At 47.4% G+C, this 26,587-nt stretch overlaps 1 protein-coding gene across 4 annotated transcripts in view; it reads left to right on the top strand.

Annotated features, from left to right (window-relative positions):
- The window catches only part of UBAC2 (UBA domain containing 2), a 186,581-nt gene that overhangs the window by 257 nt on the left and 159,737 nt on the right, over positions 1–26,587 (top strand). The window contains exon 2 of one of the 4 annotated variants that reach the window (XM_059721107.1): positions 10,441–10,663. The exons of 1 other annotated variant lie outside the window; for it this stretch is intronic. In XM_059721107.1, the coding sequence (XP_059577090.1) occupies positions 10,612–10,663 (52 nt within the window). In that variant the 5' untranslated portion in view covers positions 10,441–10,611. Of the gene's footprint in view, positions 1–10,440; positions 10,664–14,733; positions 14,753–26,587 lie in introns of those variants that run through there. 2 more of the 4 variants (XM_059721106.1, XM_019486919.2) reach the window with 2 other exon arrangements.

Raw genomic sequence — 26,587 nt, 5'->3', positions numbered from 1 at the left:
AAGCCCGGTGTAGCGGACGGAAGCCGAGAGGCGGCTCCCAGCACTTCGCCATCCCGTCACCCCCTGCGGCGGGGTAGAACCCTCCCCTCCCCTCCCCTCCCCCCGCCCCGGGCTGTGACGCGGGGGCGGTTCGTGGGGTCTGGGCTCGCGCGGCCGCCGCGTCGCACGCAGCACGGGGCAGCCGCCTGGCTGTGGGGCGGGGCGGCTGGTAGCGTTGAGGAGCGGGGCTAGGAAGGACCCGCCCGGGTGGCCTGCTCCAGCCCCGCCCCTCCGGGCCGCCCTGTGCATGGGCATGTCTGTCCTGGTCTCGCACAGGGCATCGCATCCGCGCCTGCTCCAGGGGGACTCCGTCCTGCTGCTGCTGCAAGGGTGAATACCTCAGGGAAGGTGCCATGCCCTGCTACAGAGGAAGGCAACCTCCATACCCCTCCAATACCCCTACTAGTTTGACCCCAAACATGGATCTGTTTTTTGACCCTGAGCCCAGCAGCAAGAAGACCCTTTCTCTCAGGATTGCTGGGTTGACATCCCAGTAAGAGCACTAGTGCAGCCCAGTCACCCTCCGCCCCCCCCCTTTGGTTAGTCTATAAAAGTGACTCTCAACCTTCCTTGGATTGGAGGCCCCCTTCACTGGACTAGTGGCACTCTCTGTAACTTCTGAAAATTGAGTGGCACACAGTTTTAAAAGCTAATTAATATATGATGATGCTTATCTTCATGCAGAGGGGCTGGGTAGTGGGGGCTGAGAGATCATCCAGGCAGGGACAAGCCTGAGTCTTTATTTATCTGCTTATCTCCTCATACTTGGCTTATCTCTTCATACCTCAGGGCACCCTTCAAAAGGTCTGGTGGCACCCCAGGGGGTCCTGGCACCCTGGCTGAGAATTGCTGATACAGCTATAGATATAGCACAGGCTTTTGTGAGCTGAAGCTCACTTTCGCCAGATGATATGAAAGGACATGCAGAAAGTAATGGTAGACTTTCACTGGACCAGCTGCACAGATGTCGCCCACAGCAATACTTGCCTCTTGTATCATTCCTGCTCCATCCTGGCTGCAGCATCACCCTGATGCTGCAGTCAGTAGCATGTCTACTCCTTAGGCTCTTTACCCCTATGTTCAATCACACCCACATCTTCTTGGGATGTCAGCCCAATAACCCAGCATCTTAGAGTGAGGGAGAAGTTTTTTTGCTGGTACTTGTTAAAAAGAAAAAAAGAAACTGCAGTTGTAGATAGAGGGCAGACGAGGGCAGCTTTCTTGCTGTTTCTTGTATGTGTGCGTAGCAATGGAAACTTCCAAATAGGGGTTAAAGGAAATGCTAGGCACACCAATTTTTCCTAACTAGTATAAAAGTATATCCAGCTAGTCATAGTCTGTACTTAAGGTCTTTTCTGGCATAACTATGTTGTTTTGGAGCGTGAAGGAAGCACTGTTCTTTGAGAAGAACAGAACAATCATACTTCTCAGACATCTGAAATATCCCTTTGAGATGCCTAGGTCACTTCACAGTCCTAGCTGATTGTAGCTGTATTGGTAAAAACTCTAGCATAAATGCAGTTGGCCAACATATTTTATTCAGAAAAGTAGTATAAATGGTACTTGCGAAAGAAATCATTAGCTGAATTCCCTGCTAGAGGCCTTTGCTAGACTAAGTCAAGGTGGAAATTTAAGTGTGTGTAAGTCAAGCAAACGCTCACTGGAGATGAGGTCTTTGAGAAAACTGCCTAGCGCTTGTGGTCACTATTAAAGATGTTCCTGCATTTGTCATAATGCTAAATTTTTGTTCTCAGTCTATAGAAACTAGGAAATGTGGTTATCTTTGATTACTGCTGTCAAGCTGAATGTTTAACTATTTGAATTACACAGCAAAATAAAACATTTAAAATACATAAGAGCATCAGGTAGTGAAAATGTTTGCAATGGTTGAGTAAGTATCAACAGGATGTATAACATTTCTTTTGGACTTTTAAAAGCTAGTCTAATCTTAGACTGAGAAAAAGTTTTATGTTTTTACTTTGTCAGCCTGAAAACTAAATCTCTAGAAAAGTAGTAGGTCAGAGGCTTGGAATGAAAAGACATTTTGAACCAAAAGCAGAATCCATGAAACTAATTGTCAGGTAGGTACAGTGAGTTCAGACCACTGTAGAACATGACTTGGAGTTCCCAGTATAGGTGGGACAAAATCATGCTATGTCTGTTTAATCCAAGTGCCTTGCAGCCCTAGTTTTGTGTACAAGAACACATTTAAAAAAAATCTGGGTGACACCTCTAGAGCAGTTTCTGCTAATATGAATTAACTTTGGTGGGGAAAAAAACCTTCAAGCTTAGCTTTAGCAGATTTGTGGGATGGTCTCCTGTACGCATTGTTGTTCTCTGTCAGAATTCTTCTTCAGTTGACCAGGTACTTTTGGAAAAGTGCTAATTTTAGAAACATTTCCCTGAGAGCAAATCTTTCTGTGTAAATGCCAGTATAAGGGAAGTAAGGGAAGGGGTGAGGCAGCCCCTTCCTGTGTGGTGTCAGGCATCCTGAGGACTACAGGAGCCTGCTGAAGGCAGAAGCAATGAGGGGCCTGATCCAGCTTTTGGCAGAGCTAGCCTGCCTGCTTTCCCCCTACCTCCCAGTGACAGGGGGGTGAGCTGCTAGCAGTCTGGGGCAGTGGGCTGTAGTGTGGGGTGGGGAAAGGGCAGCTCGTCCCTTCATGGCCGCACCCCCAGGTCCAACCGGGTGCTGCCCAAACTTGGAGATGCCCAATCCAACTCTCACATGAGCCTGCCTGGGTTTCCAGCACCACACATGCTGTCCCCATCACCTTCTCCCATTGCCAGCGCACCTAGCCACCCTTGTGCCACGCCCCCAGTGAGGCAGGGTCGACTTATACATAGGATCTACCAAAATCCTAACTTTTTTGAGTGGAAATATGGGATTGACTTATACAATGCATTGACTTGCACACCATAAAATACAGTACATTACTAAGTTGTGCTGACTGAGTGGCACTGGATATAGTGAGTGAAAAGATTCACTTTTCAGTAGCTGATGGAACGGCCAGCAGAAGGCAGCTTCTCCCAACAGAAAATGTGTCTTTTGAAGCAGCTGTTATAGCTCTGGAGACAGAAAAAAACTCCTGCTTGCTGGCAGAATTGCATGCAAACTGGGGGCCTGACCTGCCTTAGTGCTGTCATTGTAGTTAAAAAGGCAATAGCTTGTATACAGGGGTGGGCAAAATAAGGCCTGTCGAGAGACTTTGTCTGGCCTGCAGCAGGTCCCTCGGCCTTGCCTGGCCCAGGCACGGGGGCAGCCCAGGCCCCGACATGTGCGGCGGGTCCTGCCACCCCGAGGTATGCAGCGGGGCTGGGGCAGTGCGGTGACCGGACTCCATTTCCCAGCAGACCAGTGGCTCCTAGCTGCCAGACTGCCCCAGTGCCCAGATGCCCTGGGCTGTTTGCCCTGTACCCACCACCTGGGGTTGGACCCACATGGGCATGGTGCTCAGCCAGGTGGCTTGTATGGGGGCCGTGTGCAGGCGTGGCGCAGTGTCCGAGAGTGAGACAGGCATACAGGGCTGGGGATACTCTGGGGTCTTAGGGCAGTGACAGCATGGTGCCGGGCCCAGGGCAGAGTCACAGTCCACTGCCCACATGCCCCTGTGATGGGTGCAGGTTCCAGATTGTAGCACTGCCCTGGCCCCAGAATTGCTGCACTTTCACCACCCCAGCCCTGGCCCCAGACACAGCTCCCCATCTGTGTGGCCACAAGCCCTGCCCATGTGGTTCCCAGCCAGTCTCGTGGATACTCTTGGAACATGGGACAGTCACAGCTTGGGGTCTGGGCTGGAGCAGAGCCCCAGTTCTGTGGGCAGGGACATGCGGGCAGTGGATTGAGGCTCTGCCCGACCCTGCACTACCACCACCCTGAGATCCTGGGGTCTCCGTAGAGGCGGAAAGGGATCTTGGAGTCGTTATTGACTCCAAGATGAACATGAGCCGCCAACGCCAGACCGCAGCCAGCAAGGCCAGCCATACCTTGTCATGCATCCAAAGATGCATCTCAAGCCAGTCCAGAGAGGTGATACTCCCCCTCTATGTGACTTTGGTCAGGCCGCAGTTGGAGTACTGCGTCCAGTACTGGGCGCCGCACTTCAAAAGGGATGTGGCCAGCCTGGAGAGGGTTCAGAGGAGGGCCACCTGCTTGGTGAGAGGGTAGCAGGACAGGCCCTGTGAGGAGAGACTGAGGGATCTGAACCTGCTCAGCCTCAGCAAGAGGAGGCTGAGGGGGGACCTGGTGGCTGCCTACAAACTCATCAGGGGGGATCAACAGCAAATAGGTAGAGCCCTTTTCTCCCCAGCAGCACCTGGGGTGACAAGGAACAATGGTAATAAGCTGATGGAGAATTGGTTTAGGTTAGAGATCAGAAGGCAATATTTTACAGTTAGGGTGGCCAAAATCTGGAACCAACTTCCCAGGGAAGTGGTCCTCGCCCTTACCTTGGGGAAATTCAGGAGGAGGTTGGACGATCTCCTGTCTGGGGTCTTGTGAATCCAGCATTCATTCCTGCCTGTGGCAGGGGGTCAGGCTAGATGATCTTTTCAGGTTCCTCCTGACCCTGGCTACTATGAAACCAGCTGGGAGCCAGATGGGCAGGGCATCAGGTGGATGGGGAGCTGTGTTTGGGGCTGGGGCCAGGGTCTTGGGTCAGTGACAGTACGGGGCCAAGGCCAGGGCTGAGCTGTAATTCACTCCCTGCTCGCCCCTGCCCATGGAACTAGTGCCTGTTGCAGGTGTGTGGGGGCCGTGGATCGTGGCTATGCCCTGGGCCCTGGCCCCGCATTGCCACTGCCCAAGATCCCGGGGTCTTTCCAGCCCCACCTGCCCATCTTACTCCCGGACACTACTCCCCACCTGTCCGTAGCCCTATCCCACGTAGGGAGTTTTGATGAGCTGTGGTGCAGGGGGGAGAGGGGTACCAGCCCATGATGGCTCAAGAAAACTCTCTATGTGGCTGGTGGGCCCAGATTATTCCCCGCTCTTGCTCTGTAGTGTAGAGGCAGGATAGGTAAGGTGGAAGTAATCAGGTTTGGTGCATAAGACAGGCTGATAAGGGTGAATTGAGGAGCAGACAGAGAAGATTTCTCTTAGAGAAAACTGGGGCAGTGCATACCTGTCAGCTATCTGCCAGGGAGTTTTCAGTCATCTGAAAACATCCCATTGAAATGAATGGGTCACTTCACAGCTTCGCAAGTATCCTGTGCAGTTGATGATTGTTCAGAGCCCATTCTTCCTACTCCAGCCTTTTAAAATGAAGGAAGGATTGTTTCATCCCACTTGTTGCATTTAGCTGGTAGATAACATGCTTCCTCCCTGTTAGTTACATGTGTTCTCTTCTGATTGTTTCTTCAACCCTGTTGGGAGCATGAAGAGATGAGGAGGATTGCTGAGTGAGAAGGAAGTATGTCCTAGAATCCATGCTGTGTCACTCTCCCTAGGACTCCTCTGGGGGTGGATCATGGGGTGTGGTGGCACAGTGAATTCTCTGAGATCACAACCATGTCAGTGCAGTTCCTTCCACAGCTCTTCTGTGAGCTCACCATCTCATCAGTGTGGGTTCTGGATATGGTGAATGAAAAGATTTCACTTTTCAGTCGCTGATGGAATGGCCAGCAGAAGGCAGTTTCTCCCAGCAAAAAATGTGTCTTTTGGCACAGCTGTTACTGCTCTGGAGACAGAAAAAACTCCTTCTGCTTGCTGACAGAACTGCAGTCACACAGTTCTGGAGCCCAGGGGGTGTGCACCACCACCTGCTCATCCCCTGTTTCCCCCTGCTGCTGAATTCAGTGAGGGAGGGGAAAGGTGAATGATGGAAACATACCCATCTTGAGCTCTAGGGGCTGTGGAAAAGCAGTGGCTCCAGCCAGAGCCTTTGCTGATCAGCTGGTGAGCTCACAGGACAGATCCTGGCAGGAGCTGTGCTGACCTGCCTGTGAGCTCAGAAATCTCACTGAAGGGGGGCCACATGCCCTCACCTTGATCTACAATCTGCCTGTCCCCCCTGTCATGTCCCATCATGTCACTCTTTCAAAATAAGAACAAGGAAATTCATTGCTAATATTCACTGCAATGTTATGGCTGACTGGCAATGAGTTTTATGTGCCTCCAGAATGTAGTGTATCTGCAGCTAAAAGGTTCTCAACCTCTTCAGGATTAAAATGCCCCACCACCACTTTTTTGAATGTGGTGGCACTCCTGGCTGAGAACCACTAGTGGTGCTGCCTCAGCTTACCTCAGTGCTTCCCAGCCAGGTCCTGCTGCTGGGAAGGGCTCTGAAATGGAAGGGCTCCACACTGCAAAGCCAGCCCATGAAGGGCTGTGCTACGTGTGTGGTTCTCTCACACTAGTGCTCTGATCAGTCTAAAGCAGACAGGAGCTGCCTCATGCTGTGCAGTTCTTTATGGTCCAGCACCCCCAATGCTGCTCCTGAAAGCAGAAGCAGACAGAACTGTTACAGCCAGGACTGGTTCTCCTGCCTGTTTTAGGCTGATTAAGGAGCCCTAGTGCAGGGGTAGTGAGGCAGTTTTACCTGGCCACTGTTAGTGCAGCACTTCTGAGGGGCCTTGCAACACCCTGGTTGAGAACCACTGCTTTAGAAAAATGATATAAATATAAGATTTAAAAAAATCTGAGAAGTGGGAAATAGTCAGGATGCATATCCTAGAGAGAGAGAGAGAGTTAGCTATGCTGGTCTGAAGTTAGGCAGAAGGGCAGGACAGGGTGGTATCTTAGGGTGCTGTTACAGGTTACCTTTAAAACATTTTAAATCTGTTGAAGGTTGCTGTCATAAATTACAACAGTTTCAGAGCAGTCACAGGTTAAGGCTTAATGCTGTCTCAGACCTGCACAACTGGGAGGCCTAGGAGGCACCCTCAGCAAGTTTGTAGATGATGCCAAGTTGGGGGGTGTAGTAGATGCACTGGAGGATTGGGCTAGGATTCAGAGTGACCTAGACAGATTGAAGGATTGGGTCAAAAGAAATCTTAGGAGGTTCAACAAGGACAAATGCAAAGTCCTGCACTTAGGATGGAACGATCCCATGTACCGCTACAGCCTGGGGACTGACTGACTAAGTAGCAGCTCTGCAGAGAAGGACATGGGAGTTACAGTGGACAATAAGATGGATGTGAGTCAGCAGTGTGCCTTTGTTGCCAAGAAGGCTAACTGCATAGTGGGCTGCATTAGTAGGAGTGTTGCCAGCAGATCAAGGGAAGTAATTATTCTGCACTGGAAGGCCACATCTGGAGTACAGTGTCCAGTTTTGGGCCCCTCACTATAGAAAGAATATGGTCAAGTTGGAGAGAGCTCAGTGGAGAGCAGTGAAAATGGTTTGGGTGCTGGGGCACATGATTTATGAGGAGAGGCTGAGGGAACTGCGTTTATTTAGTCTGCAGAAGAGAAGACTAAGCTAGGATTTGACAGCAGCCTTTAAGTACCTGTAGGGGGGCTTGAAAGAGGATGGAGCTGGACTGTTCTCTATGGTGACAGATCACAGAACAAGGAACAATGGTCTCAAGTTGCAGCAAGGGAGGTTTAAGTTGGATATTAGGAAAAACTTTCTCACTACGAGGGTGGTGAATCACTGGAACAAGGTCCCCAGAGAGGTGGTGGAATCTCCATCCTTGGAAGTTTTTAAGACCTGGCTGGACAAAGCCTTGGCTGGAATGATCTAGTTGGGGATGGTCCTGCTTTGAGCAGGGAGTTGGACTAGATGACCCCCTGAGGTCCCTTCCAACCGTAATTTTCTGTGATTTTATTAAACTGCCATTAGAGGGCCTGGTGAGCAGGCATGTGGACAAGAGCCAGGCCTTTATCCCTTCTTTGGGGTGGGAGAGTAGTGGGGAGGGTGGCATTGCACAATTACTTGAAGACCGCTACTTATGCAGAGTAGCTCTCACACACAATAAAAAGCTCCAACCAGCTATGAAGTTAGACCTTAAAAAAGTATGCTAACTTTAGAGCTGGTTGCTATTGAGCTTTAATGTGCACATATAGCAAGGTCTCCCCTGCGACTGGGAACCCAATAGCTGATAGGGTTTCCAGCTGCAGGGGTGCACCATGTTCTGCATAAAACCTCAAAGCTGAAGGGGCGTGGGCAGCCACTATCCCTAAGGGCTTATGGGTGTGGGAAACCCCCAGATCCTGGGGATCATGGTGATCGTTTGACCCTTGGGGTGGGGGAATCTCCACTGTAATTATCCTACAGCCCCAGGGGTGCCCCTGTGGCTGGGAGCCCTTCAGCTGGAGTATGTGGGGCTTCTAGCTGCTGGAGTTTGCCAGTTCAGGGGCAGCTCAGGATTGAGCACGCCCTGCACCAGCAATAAGGTGCAACAGTATCTAATGCATGATCCCACTATTGCCCCTCCTGCCACGCGTATGTGGCATCGCAGGAGGTGCGATTGTATGAATTGCATGTTAGATCCCATCACACCTTTAGCTTTGTGTAGAGGGGGCCTCAGAGGCAGAGAAACCACCATGTAGTTTCCCTTACTCTGTAGCCAGCAGGAGCCAGTTAGAACCACAGGTGGGAGGGGAGTCTTTTAAAAAAAAACCAACTGTTTGAAGTGATTTGGTACAGGGGAGAAGTAAAGAGAAAGAAATGGAAAAAAGAATATAAAAAAGGACCAGAACCTTGTATGTGTTTCACTGAATTGGTATTGGCTTTGAAGGAATTGGGTTAGTTATTATATCAGGACACACCTGAGACCCATCAGGCTTGTTGCATGCCACACTGGGGTAGGAGCTGGGCTTAGTATGCACTCACAACAGGGCAGAGCCCAGGCCAGAGACTCAATGGGCTTGCTACATGTGCCTCACCAGGGCGAAATCGTGACCCAGCAAGCTTGCTGCATGCAGGCTGCACTAAGGCAATGCGCTCATAGACCACCTGGTGCTGCTTGTTGCCCTTTGAGCCCTTGGCAGTGGTGGTGAGTATTTTCAACTTGCCCTAGATGATGATGAGGTCCAGCACCTCAGCACGGGTCCAGTTTGCAGCTTGCTGGGTGGTTTCCATTCTTTGGCTCATTCTTTTCACAGAGGTAGGCAGTAGGATTCCTGTTGCTGTTTGCATGGGAGTCCTAGAGCTAGTAGCAAACTAGGGAGCTGCATTGGGTGCTCACAGTAGTCAGGGTGTGCTGGAGTCGCACCTCCTGGAGGGGAAAGGGATGTTGACTTGTGGCCAGCACCACCCCGTTAACAGATTTTTAATAGGGGTGGGGAGGTGAAAAATTGAAATAGACTCTTGTGTCATTCCAACCAATGTGAGAAGCTTATTGATTAATTGACAAAGCAAGATTAGCTGAAAAAAAGCATAATCTTACAGGATGGGTCTTGACTGCCGCAAAGTGAAGCTGGCCAGGCTCATGTTCTGCACAGCAGGGGGTCCTCCAGATGAACAGTCCCGCAGATGAACAGTCCAGCAGGTGTCATGTAGAAGTTCCCAAGTTTCTTCCCAGCCTATGCTTACTATTTATAGATAGCTGGTAAACATTCTAGTATAATAAAGGGCTTCCTCTGCCTGTCTGTTTGTCTGTCTGTCTGTCCGTAACACTGTTGGTCAGCTGTGCATGCGCTGCCGTCGATTGGTTGCATGGACCCAGGTGGGGAGGAGGCAGAGGGCAGATGCGGGGACACATGCATCTGACAGCTGGCAGGGAGAGCGGGATGGCGGGGGAAGTGTGGCTGCTCGGTGGAAGAAGCAGAGGCAGGCTCACATGCACCCAACAGCTGGCAGGGAGAGGGAGGTGGTAGGTTCAGAGGGGAGTAGGGAGGGGAGGGGAGGCCGGGGGAAGCCCTTCTGCTCAGGGGAGGAGGTGGAGGTGGGTGGGGAGGGAGCCTCCACACTAGTGGCTAGAGGAGGAGGTGACAGCGGTGCAGGGAGTGTTTATATGGCTGGCCCCGAAGGGTGAGCAGGGAGGCGGGGGGTGGCCTCCCTGCCATTATTTTAAATCTGTCATTCATGATGGGTAATTGGCTAGTAATCTTAATATTCTAACTAATGATCCCTGATTGGGTTTGTTGAAATTACTGAAACTTTCAGAGCTGAATTAACCCAGATCTCTTGTGGACTTCTATGCTAGTCTGTTACCTCTGTACTTCAGTTTGAGAAAGCAGGCTCTGCCCAAGAATAGTGGCAAGCCTGATCTTTTTCCCCCCCGGAGCCGCCTGCCTGAGCTGCGGGAGGCCTGGTGCTTACCTCTGCGGCTGTGGTGACTGACCCCTAGGGCCACCCGAGCCAGGTGCGTGCCTGCGGGCAGGTGCTTCCTGGGGGAGCTACAGCTGCTGCAGAGGGAAGCACCCTGGCTGGGGCCTGGGGCCAGGGAGGGCGGGTTAAACAACCCTTACCCCACTCAAACTTACTGTTGGCTGCAACTGTGGACTATAAATTACAGAGGCACCTGGAAGCAGGAAGAGGACGTGATGAGCAACCCTGCAGAGTCCTGCTGTTGTAATTCTGGGCTGCAAATCCCAGAGACCTTGGCGGCAGCAGGAAGAGGAAGTGAACACACAGCTAGAGAGCTGTGCTCTAGTGCCCCCTGTCTTCTGCCTGAGACACTGTAGGCATGTGGTTGCATTTTCTGAATCAAAGGAAAATAGGATCGATAGGCTTGCAAGGTGAGTGGATGAAAACCTGATGGCATTCAATATAGAGAAATGCAAGGTGCTTCACCTCGGTGGGGGGGGGGGGGGACCTGCATCATACTTATAGGCTCAGCAATGCTATCCTCACTAGCACCACAGCCAAAAGACACTTGGGGGTCATGATTGACCGCAAGATGAACATGAGCCACCAATGCGATACCACAGCTGGCAAAGCAAACAAAACTCTGGCTTGCATCTACCGATGCTTCTCAAGCAAGACCCAGGATGTCATCCTCCTGCTGTACTTGGCCTTGGTGAGGCCGCAGCTGGAGTACTGCATCCAATTCTGGGCTCCACAATTCAGGAAGGATGTGGAGAAGCATATTTATAGATGTAGGGTCGGAGGGGACCTGAGCAGATCATCTAGTCCGACCCCCTTCCCTGGGCAGGAATGAATTACTGGGCTCATATGACCCCTACTAAGTTTAAGCTCAAATGACCCCAGCTAGGTAGTTATCAAGCCTCCTTTTAAAGACCCCTAAGGTAGGAGCCAGCACCACTTCCCTTGGAAGCTGATTCTAGATCCTGGCTGCCCTGGCTATGAAGTATTGCCTCCTGATTTGTATCCTGAACCTATTCTTAATCAACTTGTGGCCATTATTCTTTGTTACTCCGGGAGGTGCTCGGGAGAACAGGGTCTCGCCCATTCCCCTCTGGTCCCAGACCCCGGTAAGTTTATAGGCGGCCACTAGATCCCCTCTCAGCCTTGTCTTGTGAAGAATGAACAGGTTCAGGTCCCTTAACCTCTCCTTGTAAGGCCTGCCCTGCTGCCCCCTGATCATGCTGGCCCTCCTTTGGGCCCTCTCAATGCTGGCCTCATCCCTCCTGAAGTGCGGCACCCAGAACTGGACACACTACTCCAACTGTGGCCTGACCAGTGTCGCATAGAGGGGGAGGATCCTGGACCTGCTCATGATGCATCTGTGGATACATGACAAGGTGCGATTAGCCTTGCTGACCGCGTCCTCACATTGGCGGCCCACGTTCATTTTGGAATTGGTAATGACTCCAAATCTCTTTCAGCCACTGTGCTTTCAAGAAGGGAGTTCCCCAGCCTATAGGTATGCTGCTGGTTCTTCCTGCCCAAGTGCAATACCCTGCACTTGTCAGTATTGAATCCCATCCTATTCTCATTTGCCCACCCCTGTAACCTTGCCTGAGAGGCTTGAAAGAGTCCAGAGGAGAGCCACGCGCATGATCAGAGGGCAAGAGAACAGGCCTTACGAGGAGAGGCTGTGAGCTATGGGACTCTTCAGCCTGGAGAAGCACAGGCTCAGGAGTGACTTGGTGGCAGTCTATAAGTACATAAGGGATGTGCATCAGGATCTGGGGAACACCTTTTTACCAGAGCATCCCAGGGTATGACAAGGTCCAATAGTCACAAACTCCTGCAAGACCGTTTTAGGCTGGACATAAGAAAAAACTTCTTTACTGTCCAAGCCCCCAAGGCCTGGAACAGACTCCCCACAGAGGTGCTGCAAGCACCTACTCTGGGCACTTTTAAGAAACATTTGGACGCTTATCTTGTTGGGATCTTTTGACCCTAGCTGACTTCCTGCCCCATGGGCAGGAGGCTGGACCCAGTGATCTTACGAGGTCCCTTCCAGCCCTAATGTCTATGAAATCTGTGAAAATGTCTGCTTACTTCTGTTTCTGTTTAATCTGTGCAGTTTAGGCTAACCTGCAAAGACTGAATTGATTCGGCTTTGGGTTTTCTGACTGTATCTAGCCATAATGTGCTTTGTCATTGTTCTGGTTGAGAGGCTGAATCAAATGATTTTTAGGTCTCTGAAGCATTGGTTGACTTTGAACTTGTAGGGCTGGACTTGATGTCCTGAGAGGCTATTTTTAGCCCTGTTTTCCTGTGTACAAATCAGTTCAAAGTTGCCAGATGGAAACAGTGTTTGAGCGTCTTCCTAAAAACTTCCTCTGGATTGTCCCCTGGTTTTACCCCAGAGTCAACTCTGTAGTTTAGGGTTATGCATGTTAACAGGCTGATGAAGATTCCCATAGCAATAACAGAGCATTTCACTCCTTTCCTCTCATAACATACAAAATTGTAATGTTGTTTGCTTACAGACCTAGATACTTATACATAGAATTACATTTAAAAAAGTCTTAGAATTGATGCCTAGTTTAATTATTACTTTGTATCTGAATCTCGAGCTGAAAGGTGCTTCTTGGGCCATCAGATCTGGTTCCCTGCCTTTGCTAGCAGCATTTGTAAATTTAAGGGATCCACAAAAAATACCCATTCCACAAGCTCTCTTGAACACCACAGCCATGAGGGAAAAAAAAAAAAAAAAAAGAAAAGAATATAAGAACATAACTCTAACTTGGCAAAGATAAAGAGCAGATAGAGAATAATGTTACTGATATGTGCTGTCTGTCTTCATGATGCCAGGACATTTGAACATGTTATATGTTCTGTATATACAACCTAGGGAATTATGCTATTATGCGCCCATGCACTTTGCGCATAAAAGGTATTACCGTGCATAACTGCATAATTTAACTACAGTGGGCTCTGTGCCTTTACCTCCATGATATGGAGGTACAGAGCCATGTGGCTGGACATCTGGGTAACTGGGGAGGGGAGCCTGCAGGGGGTGGGGTGGGTATGGAGTTTGTGGCTGGCTGTGGGTGGGTGTGTGGGGTTTGTGGGTGGGTCAGTGGGCCGAGCCAGCTGGCTCAGTGCCTGCATGTGGGGCTTCCAGCACTCTAGCAGGAAGCCGCATGTAGAGGCACAGAGCCTGCCCAGCTTGATGGTGTGTGACTCCGTACCTCCATGTGCGGCTTCCCGCTGAAGTGCTGGAAGCCCCACGTGGAGGGCCAGCATGCCCCGGTGGTGCATGGACCCAGGAGCTGCGTGCCATCAGGCTGGGTGGGAAGCCGCACATGGAGGCATGGAGTCATGTGCAGGGCCAGGTGAGCTCCTGCTTGCCTCCACGTACGGCTTCCTGCTGGAGTGCTGGAAGCCCCACGTGGAGGCATGGAATGCACCTAGCCCAATGGTGCATGGCTCCCAGTCCAGACGCCATCAGGCTGGGCCAGCCAGTTCCATGCCTCCACATGGGGCTTCCAGCACTCCAGCAGAAACCTCACATGGAGATACAGGGCCCACCTGGCCTGGTGGTGCATGGCTCCGGCCTGCAGTGCTGCAAGTCCCATGTGCAGGCAGGGAGCCAGCTTGGTCAGAGGCATGCACCAGTGGGCCAGGTTGGCTCCGTCACAACATGTGCAGGCCCTGGGACTTGTCCAGAGGCATGCGCCACCAGGGGTTCTGCCTGCTGTGGCCATGAGTGACCCAAGGGTCCTCTTCCTGCTGCAGCTGTGCTGGCAGTATTGGGAGCTGTGTGCTGGGGGGGGATGTGTGGTGAGGGCCTACCCACCTACCAACCCCACATACACACATCCACACCCCTTCACAACCCCCTGCCCCTACAAACCCCACACCTGCCCACAAACTGCACATACTCCCATACCCACCCCCGACACCCATCCATAAACCCCACACACAGCTGCCATGCCCCCTAACCATACAGAGTACCTGCATATATTCCTAAAAAAAGGTTCAAATAGTATTATATTTAATTTATAAAAAAAAGAAATAAAAGTATTAAATTTTGCATAATTTTGAGTTTTTCTGCACATAAATTTAAATTTTTCTGTGCATAATTCCATGGGGTATACCTATAGCCTGTGGTAGCAGAAATACAGGGATATACTATAATTACTTGTATACCACATGCATCTTTCCCTCCAAAATTAGTCTTTCAGAATTGGAATGTGAGTTGTAAGTGAGAAAGATGATTTTCTGCCCATTCTGGAAGCATGGAGAAGCTGCTGTTTCTTTTTCTTCTCTTGCCTCCAGCATCTACATGGAGGGAGGGATGGAGTCCAGTAGGGGTAGATCCATGGGGTGTGCAGTTGCATCTCACTTTGGTTCTTGCTCCACCCCAGGTTTAAAATCAACTGCCCAGCAGCAGTTCTATTCAGGCAACTCTGAAGGAATCAGTTAACTTCATGGCTCATCATTTCCTGCTAATTGATCTTTACTTGGTAGGTGTTAATAACTGTCTTTCATTTTTAATGGCCATGATGTTCCACTAATCAAGCTATCCTTTTTTCAGTAATTTTGCTGTCTGTTAGATACTCCTGGTCTCTCTTCTTCCCTTTCACAGCCCTGTAGATTGGTTTTTAGCTCTTTTCAAAATCCTAAATCCATGGAGTCCCATCTTGAGCAGCATCTACAGTTTTAGCTTTTGGCTGAGCAGTCGAGTGGTTCTGACAGTTCAACTGTGAGAGGGTTAAAGCTATAGCTCAGAGGTCAGCCACGTTTTTGCCTGGAGTGCCAAAAACACCCCAACCCCGACCCATGCCACGACTTGGCATGTCAGAGGTAGATTGTGAGGGAGCTGCCAGGGGCTTGATCCTTATTGCTGGTGGTGGCTGCATACACAGCTGGCCCAGGCTGTAGGCAGCTGCAGCAGGTGGCTGGCAGGCTGCAAACAGCTGCACCAGCCTCCAGTGGTGGTGGTGGTTGCACACATGCGTCTGGGCAGACAGCAGAAGGGCCAGGGTTGCGCTGCCTGAGGCCCCTCTTCCGCTGTCCACCCAGAAGCATGCATCTGTTCATCGCCACAGAGCCTGGCTGGGGCTCCAGAACCTGGTGCAGCTGTTTGTAGCCTTCCTGCTGTAGCTGGCCTGGAATCTGGGCCACTGCTGCCAGCCACAGAGCCCAGGCTGCTTGCAGCAGGGCTTGAAGCTTTCTGGCTGCCTGCTGCGAGCAGCCTGGGCTTTGCTGCTGGTGGCAGCTGTCCAGAGCCTAGACTAACTGTGACGTGCCAAGGAAAATGGCCTCATGTGCCATGTTCTGGCATGTGTGCTGGGGGGGTTGTAGACCCCTTCTACAGCTTTTGCCGGAGCAGAAAAGGGAGGAGGAGTGAGCTGAAGATTAGGTTTTGTCCCCACTTTGTGGCCATAACTCTGAAAAAATATTTTTCATCGTTCTGCTTTCTCCACAATAAGGTGTGTATCGCTTTTGGGTGTGAACAGCATGCAAGAAAATATGGTAGTCTGTGGTTGGGCAGAGAGGGAAAACAAAGTGCTGCAAAAGATGAGGTTTCTGTGTGTTGGACAAATGCAGCTGTCTTTCACTTTCTATTTTTTTAATGTTTCCCTTTAAAAACAAAACCTGGTTTTGTTCACTGCTCTTGCTCAGCCCCGTACCAGTTTTTATTATCTAACCTTGGGCATGTCTGTATCATCAATTCACCATCACAGTGAAGCAAGGGAACCCCTGCTTCAGGAGCACAGCACCTCAAAATAATGCAGTGTAGCTGTCTTAAATGCAAAATGGAGAGCACACCAAAAAGTATGAGTTCATCAGTGCATGTCCAGCAGTGCACTAAGGCAGCTATGTTACATAATTTTGGTGTGTATGTGGAGTGGGTGTGGTGTACTTCACTGCAGCACTCCACAGCATTGTCTAACAGCCTTCTAAATAGGAGGGGAGGGAAGGGGACTTGATTATAGGCCTGTTACTATCTTTTTAATAGTTATCAACATAGTGTTTACCCTTTGTTTTGTGACCTTCTTCTTCATGAGCCAAATGTTCCACCGTAAGACTCTCAAGCTTTTCTGACTGCAGACTTGTGGCAGTCTGCAGCAGTTTGCAGACTTGTTTGCACACTGTAGCAGTCTAGAAGACTCCCAAGCTCTTCTGACTTGGGCGATGTGTAGCAAACACAAGACGTGCATGAACCAGAAGGGTGTTCCAGGTGTCTGATGCAACAATGCACACTTTAATTGGTGGTTCTGTGGCTCCCAGGTTTTATAGGTGACTCTCAAACTTTTGCTAAACAACTTAATGCTGTGTTATTTCTTTCTGTATGAATATGCAAGCACAACTGTAAAACGGTGATCAGAGTATACTGGAAGGTGATAACCAGGGATCCTGGTTTTCTCTGACAAAAAGATCCCTAATTTTCACATAAAAAAAAAAAAAAGTACTGTAACTCAAAATCCACATTCTTCCATGATTAAAATGAAATGCCACTAATATATAGATACATATATATAGTTGTGTTTCATTTTGATCTTGGAAACATATGGGTTTTGGGTTACTTTTTTTTAACCAAAAATTGGGGATTTTTTTATTTTAATACATCACCAGGGATCCTGGGTTTCTAACCCCAACAAGCACCTGTGTTTGTACAGGGTGGCTGATCTCTAGGCCTCCAGATGGAACTGGGAGGAGAAGTCTTTTTCAGATCGGGATATTTCAATTGGCCACATGCTTTGTGGCAGCTGTAGCTTCAGTTTTTGCAGGGTGAATGAAAGTTGCATCTTTTATGTCTCATTTCATCACCTTAATAGAGGGTTGCTTTTACTGAACTGAACAAATTCTGGAAAGTCATTAGTCATCTCTGAGTAACTTATGTCAGAAATGGATCATTGAGTCAAATTTCTGTGTGACGTGTTTTTTCTGATCTGATGTCTGGTAACATAACTCAGGTTTTTTGGAATGTTGAGTTCCTGTTTCTTTAACTGATGGAAATTCAATCCACTGATGTTGCGCTGGAGTCTTCAGACCCTATTTTATGCTTTCTTTTATTTTTGGTAGAAGGAACTTGATTTAAATCTCTGGTTAGGGTAGTGTATAGCTTGTTGTCTCCTCACTCTCCCACCCTCTTTAATCCTATTCAAAAGTGGAATTCTCTTAGAGGTTTAGTACTAAGGAGACAAGGCAAATAGATTATTTCTATGGGAAACTTTCCTTCTGTCCTGCAGAGAACAAGAAGGGTAGGCTGTGGTTACTCTAAGACTTGCTGTTGGGCCATAGTTAGAATCGTATGGAACTTCGAACAAACCAGGTGTGAGAGTGTCTGTGAGATTCATCATAATTATACAGACTTTTCTTTGTTTAAATTGTAATCCAGATAAAAGTGAATAGCAGCGAGAACTGAGTTTTTAAAGTAGCTTTCATATAAGATATGCAACATAAGAATTTCTTGAATTATGTTATAATTCACGAATTATATATGTTGTACTGTTATTTCCTGGAATAGTAAAATGGATGTATTTTTATGGTGCATTTGAATTGAAGGGGGAGAAAATATGAATTTTTCAACTTGAAATAAGTGACGAGAATGCTGTCTGAAGAGCCTATAAGCTTATGGGGGACATATTTTGAGTGACGTTTTCCTCTTTTTTTTATTTCATGGCTTGTCTAAATGAATGTCTTACCTTGAGGTAAGGCTGGTTGTCTCAAAACAAGCAAGCAAAACTGTCCCATAGTCCCTTGCCTCAGGGAAAATGCAATGTAAATCTGATTGGCTCGTGGAAAATTTTGTCTGGGGGCAAGTAACTTCAGGCCTGTCGTTGCGTGCATGGCTTTCTACCCGATGTATTTTAGCATTTAAATGACACATTTTTCTTTGCACCTTCCCCTCCTAGCTGACTGTTTATCTGTGTGGTCAGTACTGTGGGTTGTAGAGACTGAATGTCACACCTCTGCCTACATACTGTCATGTAGCAGCCCATGGTTGCTGTCAGGATATTCCAGGATTCAACACTTTGGTAGTTAACCTTTTGTTACTGGGAACCCTTCAACGTGCCTACTCATGGAGCTTGTGCTCAGATGTGTGCTGAAGTCCTGTGCCTTCTTACTGGGGGCTGAGGCAAAAGTGCAGCAAGGTCTTTACAGCTAGAAGGTGCCTGAAGCCATCACTAAGGAGATGGCTGTGTGGAATTGTGGCAGGCTTGTGGCCACAGAGGTGGCTGTGATGCCCCCTGTTCCTGCCCGGTTTGGACTCTAATGTCATTCTCCTTGGATTGCTTGCCCACCATGCCTTGTTCTTAATATTAACGGTTGATTAAGGGAGGCTGCCAAAAGGATTTAGTGAGCCTTAATCCTAATAATTCCCCACTAGGTCTCTCATGAGCCCCAGCTAGCCTCAATCCAGCCCTCAGGCCTGATAGGTCCCTCTCAGTCTGAATAGGTCTCTGTAGGGCACCTGTAGCCTTAAGAGCAAATTGTGTGGCTCCTTTTCCTCCCCTACACCACATCCCAAGCCTTGTGGACGTTCTCCGTCTTTGATGTTGATATTTATAAACTCAGCCCCCTTGGACCCTCTGGTCCCTTACATAGTCTCCCTCTGAACTCTCAGACCTTGGGTCCTGCACGCAGCCCCTCCTCCAGTCTCTTGCACAATCTAGTCTGGCTTAGCCCGCTCTGGGCTCGTGGACCCTTACCTGGCTTAAACTTTCCCTGGGCACATGAACCCTCTGGTCTGGGGCTCAAGCATTTTCCTAGGCTCTTGGACCCCTCAGTCTGAGGGCTTCTGGGTCACTGGTTCTCTAAATAAGCCATGACCCTGTCACTGCAGGGCTTAAGGCTAAACTACCAGTACAACTCAAATAAACAAGAAGCATTGCAGCCCTCTGGCAGATGCCTCAAACCATCTAGGGCAGTGGTTCTTAAACTTTTTTTTTCATAGACCACTTGAAAATTGCTGAGGGTCTCAGCGAACCACTTAAACTTTTTTTTTGTTCTACAAATTAAAGCATACAACTCATATTTTAATATCAGTAGTCTTACTTTACAAGTACAGATATTCTCGATTGTTCCGCAGCCTTTCTTGCGGACCACCTGAATGGAGCTTGCGGACCAGTGGTGTTGCGTGAACCACAGTTTGAAAGCCTCTGCTTTAGGGGTTTAACATGAAACAAAGGCCACTTGCCTGTAAACCCAATCTTTCTCTGCCCAGGGAACCTGCCTCTGCTCCCAGGCCTACAGAGTTGTTTAGCTAAATCCAGATCCTTTTAGGAGGCCTGCAGCCAGGAGCTCCTCACTTCATAGTTGCTGGGGAGAGACTGAGTGACCAGTGCAGGCTCTGGGCTTTTATAGTTCCTGCTTAAGCCCTCTTCTGGTCAGGTGAGTCCCTCATGAGTTGGGATCCTGTTTTTTTCTGATTAACAAAAAATCCCCAATTTTCAGATTTGAAAAAAAGTAACTCAAAATCCACTTTTTTCTGTGATTAACATGAAACACCATTATATATGTATGTGTTTGTTTATTTATTTATTAGTAGCATTTCATTTTGATCATGGAAAACATGGTTTTTGGGTTACTTTTTTAAATCTGAAAATTGGGGATTTTTTTTTTTTTTATCAGAGAAAACCAGGATCCCTGCTCATGAGCTCCCCACTGCCACCTGCAACCAGTCCAGTGCCCTGCTACAGGAACAGGCAATATGACACCGTATAGTGTTGTCCTAATGCAAAGTTGGCCTAGAAGAGTTTTAAGGATAGGACCCAGGTCTGAGCCCTCTGTCCACCCTACAAAATGTTGGACAGGGTTTTGGTAGGGGATACCGGTAATGAGCCACTCCTTGTGGCTGACACAGTCTCATCTGAGTGATGCAGAGGAATCCTTGTAGGAGAATGCACCTTACACCCAAAAGCTATTTGTATTGTAGGATCCTGATTGACTGGATAAGTCTAGCCTGGCCACTAGTCTCCTGAGTATATTGCTAGCCAGCCCATCACTCCCCACCCAGGCTTCCAGCAACATGGCCAGGGAGAACAAGAAGCATGATTGCATTTGCATAAACCCCTAAAATCAACTGGCCCTACATTTTTGTTACTAGTCATGGATACTACCACCACAGTCTGATGTAAGTGAATACATTTTTGCTTTCTGCTTCCCCTTTCCCATAAATAGAGCCTCCTTCCATGTGTTCAGACTAGGTTGACAGTAATTGACAAAAATGCTTCCCTATTGCCTGAGACCCTCTCCTTTTGTTCTGATTGAGCCAAGTACCTCTCTACAGGACTCCTAAAGCCAATGGCATGAAGTATGGAAAATGTGAAATTGAGGGCCCAGCAAAAAGCAGATACATGTACACTTCATATAGGTCATAGCCAAGTGTGGGAGGGCTGCAGTAGAATGGAGGAATTTCCTGAAGCAGGACAAGTAGAAAGGCACATCTGTTAGTGCGGAGCTAGCGGAAAAGGGGTTCAGTCTAACTTGGGACTGGAGGAAAGAAGTTTGATTTTAACAAATGGAACCTGACTGTAATGGAGAGAACAGTGGAACTAGAAATTCAGTGGCAGGTCACTGATGGAATGTATCAGACGTGTCTTATCTTCCTTTGGCATCCCACAGCAAATGCAGCAAGAAGATCAGTCAACGATAGTCCTGGAACTGCTGGAGAGTGTTGCCAACCAGGACCAGGGCTAAGTACAGACAGCAAAAAGCCTGAGGGTGAATCGATTCAATCTAGGCAGCTTCCTCTAAGCTACCTAGGTTGAACTGATAACAACTGCACTGATGTTCAGTTTTCAATTGGGAAAGGCAGGGGGAGGCCTGCATTGACCCGGGCCAGTAGGTGGGGGACTCTAAAGTATTGTTTCCCAACCAGTGTGCCGCGGTACAAAAGTGTGCTGTCAGAAATGAACAGGTGTGCCGTGGAATTTTGCCATGGCAATGAGATGCAATGAACTACAATAGGTATGAGGATGGGGAAAAGGTTGGGAAACGTTGCTCTAGAGCATGTCTCCCAGCCTGCTGGCCATTGCCAGCCCAGCCAAGTATATCCCCAGCCCCCTGCTCTCCCCCCACAGGGGGTAAGGAGCCCCACCCCTCACCTTGGGGGAGCCTCCACTTAAGGGGCTTTCCCCCAGCCTGCATTCCCTAGCCCAGCCCTGGGGAGCTGAGGGGATTCTCCCACTTCTTTCCCCCTTCCCCTGCTGATTGCTTCAGCTGCTGCACAGGAGGGAGGGAGGGAGGGAGAAAAGGAGTCTTCCAGGCCAGGTGCCTGCCCAAAGCAAGCTGCTCTGGGGTTCAGGAGGGGAAGAATTCCCCTCAGCTTCCTGGGGCTGCCCCAGGCTGGGGGGCCCTGGGCTGGTGTGGGGGGAAGCCCCACAGGGCAGGGGCTTACTCCCCATGCTGGGCTGCAGGGGCAGGTGCCCACCTGGGAAGACTTCTCCCTCCCTCCTGTGGCAGCCACTGAAACAATCAGCAGCTGGGAAGGGGGAGGGAGGAAGAACTGCCAAAGATCAAAAAGCCCCTGCTACAGAGGCTTTCCCTCCCCCCACATGCTGTGTAGACCCTGGCTAGGGGAGTCTGGGGGGTCTGTTCCCCTGCCACCCTCTTCCCCTATGAGCTGGCAGATGCAGGCAGGAAGCGGGCTAATGAGCAGCAGGGTGAGGCAGACCCTGTTCCATTGAAGCAAACAACATAGCCCAGGGCTACAAAGCATCCTGGGGTGCTGGGGGACTGAGTTAACTTGAACCAGGAAGGGATCTGGGACAGAAGTTCCATTAACTGGTTTGACCTAAATCAGTTAAGTCTGAAACTACATCCAACTAGGTTTATCTTAAACCAGTTTTGGCTATTTTGAAAGCTGTTTATATGCACTGAACTTCTGTTGTGTTACAGGTTTAAACGAGTTTCTGGTCACTTATGTGTAACTTCTGTCCCTAGCCTAGGTGTTTGCCTTCAGGCCTTCCATCCTCAGTTTTTTCCTGGCTGACAAGGCAAACACTTTGCTTTGGGGAAACTAGCTCATTTATTTCTGCATATTGGCTTGTTGCTATGGCACTGCAGCCCCCCAGGGTCCCAGCAGGGTGGGAGGAGAATGTCCTCCCTCCCTCATAGGACTCTTAGTTCCTAATAAGTTGCAGGCGTCTCCCCTGCCCCCATTTGCAATGTTTGATTTTTTTTTTTTCTTGTGAGTTTGCACTTGGTTTTTTTATAAACTACAAATAAAGTCTGTTTTTTCTTATTTAAAAGGAAATTGTGTTTTCTTGTCATTCAAGCAACTGTTAATTGTAATGTTCATAAGCCCGCTCACACATTAAATAAGTTCATCTTAGTTAGTATGCTAGGCATTCATAGACTGTAACCTATAACATAAAGGTATGCTATCTAAAATTCATGAATACATAGAAAATGTGCAAGGTTGACCTGTATATGGTCATTCACTAAAAATTCAAAGTGCTTTACATTCATGTTTCAGAAAGCTTGCACCGAGGGTCCTAAATGGCCAATGAGTCTGAGTAGGTCTGGGTCTCCATCAACCCTGTATACTAAGAAGTGAAGGTACAAAATGCTTAAAATCCAGGAAAATATGTGAAGCACCCATAGGAAACCCCACAGATCTGGGCTGTATTTTGCCCACCCCTGCATTAGAGGATAAGTGGGATTCTTAGGGATAAAAGGAAGGATACTTGCATTGTTAAGATTGGTGCCATTTGCTTGCTGCACTGGGAAACTGCTTTTTTTTATTAGTGGAAAAAGCAAGTGAGGGTTCCAGAAAAATGTTAGCATTATGAAAGTTTCCAGCCCAGACCCTGCTGATGTTAGTGAACCTGCTGTGGTAGTTGATGAGGCCTTGGAGCATAACTTCTATTTATGAACTCTGCAGCTTAGTGTGGGAGAGAAAGAATGGGAATCTGATTTCTATTCATTGCAGCAATGCAATTAGAGAATGCTATGCATGCAAAGCCATTCGTAACTTCCTGAGTATTGGCAAATGATGGCAACAGAACCTTTTTAATGGCAGTATACTCAGTTACTGCATCCCTAGTGGTTGCGCCATCCAGTCTCAGTTTACAACTAACAGAGTGGTATGATGCCAGATATTAATGGAAACTTGCTCTTGAATGGACAAAGGGGTTCTCATGCTGATTTGCTGCATCTCCATCTCAACACAGATCTCTGGTAACATGTGCTTGGGCAGTCTGAATTTCTGTAGGTGCTGTTGATACCCCAAGGTCTATAGCAGAATCCTCTCCTACCAGCTTTTTCTCGGGCCCAGAACAGTGATAACCTGAAGTGAAGCACTCCAAGAGGAAGTCCATTCTAGAGCATCTTCTCAGTCACATTGTCCTCTGGAATTATGGGAGCCCTATCATGCTTTAGCATCTTTGTGGATCATCAATAATGGGGCTATTTCCTTCAGGGCCAAACTGACCTTTTCCTTTACATCCTGGATTTTCATGTGCCTAAAAAACATTGCACTCTCTTTTCTTTGTACGTTAACTATAGTGCTATTCCTGACTTCACTGTCTAGTAGAGAAAGGTAGTTAGCTGTGTTAATGTGAAGTCAGGCAGAAGGCAGGGAGGTTAGACCTTTGAGGCTAACTCATTCAGAAAGGCATAAACTTCTGAAGGTAACAGCCTACATTGTTAGATGCTATGAGCCATGTAAGGTGCTACCCTACCTTACCCTCTCTCTTCACCGTCTAGTGGAAGACATTGGGTCCTAGATATGCATGTTTATTTAATTCCTCATTATAACAAATCCATGTTTTCAACAGTCCAAAAAGCAGGAACTTATTTTTTATTATGCTGCAGCAAATTGACTAACAATACTGTATTATAATGAACACACACTTTTACTGGGCTTTTCATAGTGTCCCATGGCATTCTTTATAGAGTTATAAGGCCACTGACTTAGATTTGTTTGTGTTTTTAATTTTCAGCCTTTAGCTCCCTTGATTTTTTTTTTTCTCTTCTGATGATTTGGAGGCCAAAATACATGATTTCGAAGTAAAGGATGTTACTCCTAATTGATGGGCTTATAGGGCGAAAGAATGACACTTCATAGCAGCAGCAATAGCTTTCTAAGGAGTTGTCATTGAAGACTTGATTAGAAATCCACATGCTACCAAAAGTCAAGGAGAAATACACCTTCTCTTTCCAAATGATCTATCTTGCATTTTCAGTAAATTTATAAATGGGTGGTCAAGAAGTATTTCTTTCTTCAAAGTTCACAAAGCAAGACAAGGAAGGAATCTTGTGAACAGTTATGATATTTTAAGACTACAGACAACTAAGGTTACCGTACAACTAAGGTTACCATTATTCATGTGACTTTCCCTGTGGGTGCCTGTCACATTTATGGACTAGCTGCAACTGTGGTTTTTTTTTTTACTTAGTGTCATACAGTATACAAAAATAACCAAATGCTTGTTTCCTCTATGGTAGGTTTAAAATATTTAAACTAAAGTCTAAATGCACAGGTTACTCATGAAAATAAGTTTGTGTTTTATGCAGAGAATAAATGTAGTTCTAACCGTGGGTTTTTAAAATATCTTTCTATGGGACAGTTATTGGCGAAATACTCTTAACAAACATAGATCCAAAATAAAAAATGACTTTTCCTTGAGAATTTCAGCTCCCTCTCTGTACTACATGTTGTAGTACCATAAAAGGAATGTGAAAGATTTTCTCTCAACAGATAAAATGATCAAAATTCAAAAGGCAGATACCAAACCTTTACAGAAATGTTTTAATCATAATGGAAGACCTTCTTTATTCATTATCAACCAGCTGAAGTTCTTACCTAGATTTTTAGTAGTTATAGTTAGCTGCAAATTCCACAGAGTTTTGGGAATTGATAGCATGAGTTTTTAAAACTTATAAATTAAAGTATGTATTCAGATATTTAATTCACCAACATCCTGGTGACAGGTGGGTGTTATTGGAAATGGCTAAGGAATATATTCTACTGGGACCACTGGGGTTGTATAGGTTTAGCTTGTGTCTTGGAATTTAATTGACTTTTAAAGGATATGAAGTTGACTTTTAAACTAAACCCCTCTGTTTCCCTAAAGGCCAGTTTCTGATGATCTTTTGCATACTATTTTTCACTATTTTACTCCTCTCTTCCCAAATTAAAATGAATGGTAGGGAAGGATGGGCTTCAGATGGGTTCATAATGGAAAAAGCTAGTACAAATTGATATTAATGTGATAGGAAGTTAAATTTGTTATTCAGTAAATTACTTTAGTAGAATAATTTACATTTGAATATTGTGTCCTTGGAATCTCTGATGAAAGGTGAACAGGGAGCTGAATTACTGGAGGGTTTTACCTTAAGCCAGTATATAGCCCACAAGAGTATAGTCGCTAGACTACAAGAAAGAACTCTTAAAGAAGAGGATGCTTATTTGTAAAAGTGATTTAAAATTGTCATCCTGTGAAGAAACTTATGGAACACGCTTTTATTAGGGGTTTGCTTGATATGAAAATAATATAGACACATCAAAATAACTTGAAAACCGTGAGTGCAGAGAGGTAACATTTACCTGTAGATCAAAAGCTTAATCTGCTTTATGTGGTTTGCCAAAGAGTCAGGGAGAAAGAGACAATATATTGAAAAATGCAAGTTTTTGCATCTTTATGGTGAAGACACTAGACTAATCTAGGAAAGATTTGGCAGGATTTCTTATATGATATTATATACATTGTAACTTCTGATATGTTCTTTTTTCCCACTGCGCTATGTTATTACACTTGCCCATAGGGCTTTATATTGTTTGGCATTGCAAACCATCATGAAAAGCTGGACTAAAAACAAAAGATCTTTTAAGAAAAGTCAAGAGCTTGCCAAGCTTAGATTTCCTGGCGAAAAGTAGATGAAGAAGAGAAGAGATCTTTATGTTTCAGCCAGGCTTCATGATATATAGTGCAAGGAACATCTAATGATGACATTTAGTGTTTGTGGGCAGAAGGTAGTCAAGCCCACATCACTGTCTAATGGAAGCTTCTTGTATAACATCTATAAATGAACCATTATCCAGAGATAATGACATGCCCCTTCCATATGAACATAAGGAAAGAGTCCCCAGATTATTAATTCAGAGATGATTGACAGCTGAAAGAGTACTTTTAAATCCAGCGAAACACCAGAATGCACATGACAAGAAAGATTGCTTCCAGTAGTACAGTATAATGAATAGCGTAGTTCAGAGGTGTTGAACTCACCTGGTGCCCTGGACTGATTTGAACCACAGGGCTTCTCACAGGCTGGATCCAGCATGGTGCATGGGGTAGCCACTGTGACCATAATGGTGGCGGCAGCAACAAGTCTGGAGACAG

The sequence above is a fragment of the Alligator mississippiensis genome, chromosome 1, assembly GCF_030867095.1.
Source record: "Alligator mississippiensis isolate rAllMis1 chromosome 1, rAllMis1, whole genome shotgun sequence".
Lineage (NCBI taxonomy): Eukaryota > Metazoa > Chordata > Crocodylia > Alligatoridae > Alligator > Alligator mississippiensis.
This window is presented reverse-complemented; position numbering and strand designations above follow the sequence as displayed.